We start from the raw sequence: 5,911 nt of genomic DNA on the forward strand, positions 1-5,911 counted from the left end.
ACTATTGATCATTTAATGAGGAATAATACTTTTCCTTTTGATATTGATTTGTGAATGTTTACTAAAAATTGTGGTGAAATATAATTCTAAGACTCTTTAATGTAATTTTTTTTAATGTTGATAGGTTCATTGATACTACTGTAATATCTTCCGTTTGAGCTGAAAAATTGGTAATGGCTGTAGACATAGTCTTTTCTGTTGTTGGGAAGCTTGCAGAATACACAATCGATCCAATTTTGTCCCAATTCAAGTATATGTTTTGCTCCAAAACAAAAATTCAAACTTTGATGTATAAAGTGAAGGATCTTGAAATTGAGGAATCTGACTCGTAACAATTGATTGTTGAAGTAGAAAGAAACGCGGAAGCTATTAAACCAAGTGTTAAAGATAGGGTGCGAAAGGTTAATGACTTAAAGAAACAGGCATACAAAGTTTTGGAAGTTACAACAAATTCTAAAATGCAATGCCTATTCCTTAGATGTCCAAACTTGAAGACCTATTACGCTCATGGCCGGAAAGCCACAAAGAAAACTGTTGAGGTTGATAAGCTCCAAGTGGAAGGTACATTTCAAAAGATCGGAGAACCTAAACCATTGGTGCAAACGTTTATCAAAACCCTAGTGACTTTGAGGCTTTCGAAACCAGGATATCCACTAAAAGGAAAATCATGGAAGCTTTAAAGGACAAAGATGTCAGCATAATTGTATCTGTGATATACCCAGAGTAGGTAAGACAACAATGGCAAATGAAATAGCTAATGAAGTCAAAGTTGAAAAATTGTTTGATGAGGTTGCAATCGCAATTGCATCTCAAGATCTAGGTGTAACTAAAATTCAGGATCAACTTGTTGATATGCTCGGTTTGAAAACTGAAGAGAAGACTAATAAAATTGTGAGAGCTGGGCGACTTCGTGAAAGACTTGGAGGTGGAAGAGGTAAAAACATTCTCATAATATTGGATGATGTTTGGGAAGATATTGAGTTGGAAACTATAGGAATTCTTTCAGCAAGTGATGATAGCAGGTTGAAAATTCTATTAACATCATGCTTTGAAGATGTGTGTAGTAACATGGAAGCTTAAAGGAAATTCGATGTCAATATTCTACCTCAAGAAGAATCCTTGTTGTTTTCAAGGACAAAGCGGTCGCATAGGCTTATCATTTTCCTTCGTCTTCGGCCTTCGATATTAAATTGATCCAAGTTGATTCGGCTAGTCCCGAGCATGGTTCCATCAATGGTTTCTTGAACGAGCAATCTCATCGCTTATTTCACTTGCTTTGCCCTTGATCGCGTCATTGGTCCGCCATCAACTATCAACGGGTCTCGTCTCGCACTTACCTTCGTCGGGCTTGACTCCCGGGTCATATCATCCCCTTCCTCTTCAAAAGGATTCGTCCTCAAATCTGAACCCGCATCAAACACAGAGAGATCAGATACATTAAAGTAGTCGAAACATTGTACTCACTTGGAAGGTCCAACTTGTAAGCATTGTCGTTTATCTTTTCAATCACTTGAAATGGACCATCGCCCCTCGGTTGCAACTTGTACTTCCTTTGCTTTAGAAATCGTTCCTTCCTAAAGTGCACCCAAACCCAATCTCCTGGCTCGAATGTCACGCGCTTCCTATCTTTGTTTGCCTGCGATGCAACCAACTTACTTTTGTTTTCAATTTTCGCTTTTACCTTATCATGGAGTGACTTAAACAATTCCACCTTCTTTTTGCCATCTAAACTACCACGTTCATTCACAGGTAAAGGAATTAAATCCAAAGGAGCTAGTGGATTAAAACCATATACAATTTCAAATGGAGAATATGACGTAGTAGAGTGAACAGCTCGATTGTATGCAAATTCAACAAATGGTAGGCACTCCTCCCAACTCTTCAAATTTTTATTGATTACCGTGCGTAACAATTGTGTCATAGTCCTATTCACTACCTCGGTTTGCCCATCCGTTTGTGGGTGACAAGTTGTGAAAAATAGTGACTTAGTGCCTAACTTACCCTACAAAACTCTTCAAAAGTGACTCAAAAATATGACATCCCGATCCGACACTATGCTTCTAGGAACCCCATGTAAACGCACAATCTCTTTAAAGAATAAGTCAGCAATGTTCGTGGCATCGTCAGTTTTGTGACATGGTATAAAATGTGTCATTTTGCTGAACCTATCTACAACCACAAAAATAGAATCCTGACCTCTCTTAGTCCTAGGTAAACCCAAAACAAAGTCCATCGAGATATCAACCCAAGGCTCACTAGGTGTAGGTAAAGGTGTGTACAAACCTTGAGGTAAAACTTTAGACTTAGCCCTTTTACAACCTATGCATCGACTACAAATTTGCTCGACATCACTTTCCATCTTAGGCCAGTAAAAATGCTCCTTCAATATATCTAAATTCTTTTGAATCCCAAATTGTCCCATCAATCCACCACTATGTGCCTCCCTTACTAACAACTCCCGAATAGAACAATTAGGAACACATAACCTATTTTCCCGAAATAAATACTCCTCATGCCTAAAGAACCTATCAACCGTCCCTTTTATGCATGACAAATAAATATCCAAAAATTCAATATCTTTTTCATACAATTTCTTAATATGTTCAAACCCAAGTAGCTTAGAATCAAGAGTAGTTAGCAATACGTACCTTCGTGACAACGCATCCGCCACCACATTTTCCTTACCTTATTTATACCGAATGACGTATGAAAATGTCTCAATAAATTCCGTCCACCGTGCATGCCTCTTGTTCAATTTACCTTGTCACCACAAGTGCTTTAGTGACTCATGATCGGTGTGTATTACGAACTCCTTCGGCCATAGAATGTTGCCAAGTCTCCAAAGCTCGAACAAGTGCATAAAATTCTTTGTCATATGTAGGATAATTTAAAGCATCTCCACTCAATTTCTTACTAAAGTATGCAATAGGCCTCCGATCCTTCATTAAAACTGCTCCAATCCCTATTCCTGATGCATCACACTCAATCTCGAATGTTTTATCAAAGTTAGGTAATGCCAAAACAGGTGCTTCACACAATCTACCTTTAATAGTATTAAATGCAAGTTCATGTTCATCACCCCAAAAAAAACCTACACTCTTTTTATCTACGTCCATGAGTGGTGCGGTGATAGTGCTAAAATCTTTCACAAAATGCCTATAAAAACTAGCCAAATCATGAAAACTCCTAACTTCCGTTATGCTTTTAGGTGTCGGCCAATCTCTAATAGCTTTTATCTTTTCATCGTCTACTTCTACCCCATTAGTATAACCACAAAACCAAGAAAAATAACACTATCCATACCAAACGTGCATTTCTTAAGATTAGCATATAGTTATTCTTTCCTTAAAACAATTAACACACACTTTAAATGTTCCAAATGCTCTCATAGGTCTGTTCTATAGATTAAGATGTCATCAAAATTAACCACAACAAAATTTCCTATAAAAGCACGTAAAACATGATTCATTAAATGCATAAAAGTGCTAGGTATATTTGTGAGTCCAAACGGCATAACCAACCATTCATATAAACCATATTTAGTTTTAAAAGCCGTTTTCCATTCATCACCCTCCTGTTCACGAATTTGACGATACCCGCTTTTTAAATCAATTTTAGAAAATATGCAAGCACCATGTAATTCATCAAGCATGTCATCTAACCTAAGTATAGAGTGATGATACTTTACCGTTATGTTGTTGATAGCCCTACAGTCCACGCATATTCGCCATGTTCCATCCTTTTTTGGCACAAGAAAAATCGATACCGCACAAGGACTCATGCTTTCCCTCACGTATCCTTTGCTCATTAACTCCTCTACTTACCTTTGAAGCTCCTTAGTCTCCTCAGGATTACTTCGATAAGCCAGTCGATTTGGAATGATAGCTCCGGGTATGAAGTCAATTTGATGTTCAATGCCTCGAATGGGCGGCAATCCACTTGGTGCATCCTCTGGAAATACATTCTCGAATTCCTGTAATAAAGACTTAGCCAAACTAGGGAGGGGTGGGTTAGTTTCCTCAAAATTGAGGAGTGATTCCTTATAAATGAACAAGATCATCTCTTTTCTCTCAACTATCGCCCTCCTAAAATCACTCTCTTTTGCAAAGAAATTCATTTGTGTTTTCTCTCTTCTCTCGAGGAACTCTCTTTCTTTTCTCTCTTGTGATTGCTCTATCTTTTTATCTCTAATGACTATCTCAATATTTTCTCTCTTTTTCTCCAACTCACTATTTGCTCTCCTCTCTTCCTCACTTCTCAATTTTAATTGGTCCTCATAGACTTGCACTGTTGTTAATGGCACAAGAGTAATGGTCCTTCCATCCTTAATGAAACTATATCGATTTTTGTACCCATCATGCATAGCCTTCCTATCGTATTGCCATGGTCGCCCCAATAAAATATGTCCCGCTTGCATTGGCACCACATCACACACTAACTCGTCTTTATAACTCACAATTGACAAATTAATTAGCACCCTTCGATTTACCCTCACCTCGCCACTCTCATTCAACCATTGCAATTTATAAGGTCTCGGTTGTCTCAACAATGTTACCAATTTTTCTACAAGAGATACGCTAGCTACATTAGTGCAACTACCACCATTAATTATAACACTACATACCGTATTGTTGATGTGGCATCCAGTGTGGAAAATGTTCTCCCGTTGCAATTCCAAGTCATCCGCTTTGACGTGAGTAGTGAGAGCTCGCCTTGTGACTAGGAGATCCCCAATCGGCCCTTCAACTTTTTCTTATTCACTAACATCCTCCAACGCCGGCATGTCATCAAACTCACCATCACTATCGCTCACAATCTCTCCATTATCCCGCAACACCATCGCCTATTTGTTTGGGCATTGAGAAGCAATATGTCCCATTCCCAAACACCTAAAACATTTGATGTCCTGATTGCGCGACGGTTGTGCCTCCGATTTTGATATTGGTTTGCTAGCGTTTTCATCCTTGCCCTTTTGCCAATCATTTTTACCTTTAGGTGAAGCCCCATTTTTGTTGTTGTCATCCCACTTCGATTTCCATGTTGGATTAGGAGTCAAAGTACCTAACGACTACCTAGACGTCCCCTTCTTCTTCAATTGCCTCTCGACCTTCATTGCCACATGTAACATGTCCTAGATTTTCACATAGTGTTGCAACTCTACAACATTTGCAATATCCCGATTTAACCCATTCAAGAACCGTGCCATGGTAGCTTCCTGATCTTCCTCCACATTAGCCTGAATCTTAAGAATTTCCATCTCCTTGTGATAATCCTCTATGCCTTTCGATCCTTGGTACCTTGCAATTTTTGATGGATTTCCCTATAATAGTGACTCGGAACAAACCTCCTCCTCATCAACACCTTCAATTCATCCCAAGTGCTAATTGGTCTTTCCTAACCCCTACGCCGTGATGTAAGTACTTGATCCCACCAAGATATTGTATAATCCACAAATTCAAACACCGCTAATTTTACCTTTTTCTCTTCCGAATAATTATAGCACGCAAAAATCATCTCAACCTTCCTTTCCCACTCTAAATATGCTTCCGGATCGCTTCTCCCCTTAAATTGCGGAATAGTCATTCTAATACTCCCCAAACTTCCATCTACTTCATCTCCCAAGTTATTTCTACCCCGTCTTTCCATCCTATCGCCCCTATGCCTCGCTCGACCCATATCAAAATCATCCTCATCACTACGATACTCATCTCGCCCTCCTCTCCTAGATTCACGCTTACCCGGCCCCCTAGCATTAGACATCTCAACTTGTCCCTGGCTAAGATTAGCTATTGTAGTACCTATTTGCGCCATCCATTCCCCTTGCATATCTACCTTCTCCCTAACATCATCAAGTACCCTTTCAAACCTCCTTATCATGTCCTCCGATTCATTGTTGTCATTACCGTTTCGG

General features: G+C 39.1%; 1 protein-coding gene across 1 annotated transcript; it reads left to right on the forward strand.

Moving 5' to 3' along the window:
* The first annotated feature begins 738 nt into the window (after positions 1–738).
* LOC111375059 (probable disease resistance protein At1g52660) lies at positions 739–1,080 on the forward strand. The gene has a single exon (XM_022997846.1). The coding sequence runs from the start codon at positions 739–741 to the stop codon at positions 1,078–1,080; it is 342 nt and encodes a 113-aa protein (XP_022853614.1).
* Positions 1,081–5,911: the final 4,831 nt, after the last annotated feature.

Source organism: Olea europaea, unplaced genomic scaffold (genome assembly GCF_002742605.1).
Source record: "Olea europaea var. sylvestris unplaced genomic scaffold, O_europaea_v1 scaffold1331, whole genome shotgun sequence".
In the NCBI taxonomy this organism is placed as follows: Eukaryota; Viridiplantae; Streptophyta; class Magnoliopsida; order Lamiales; family Oleaceae; genus Olea; species Olea europaea.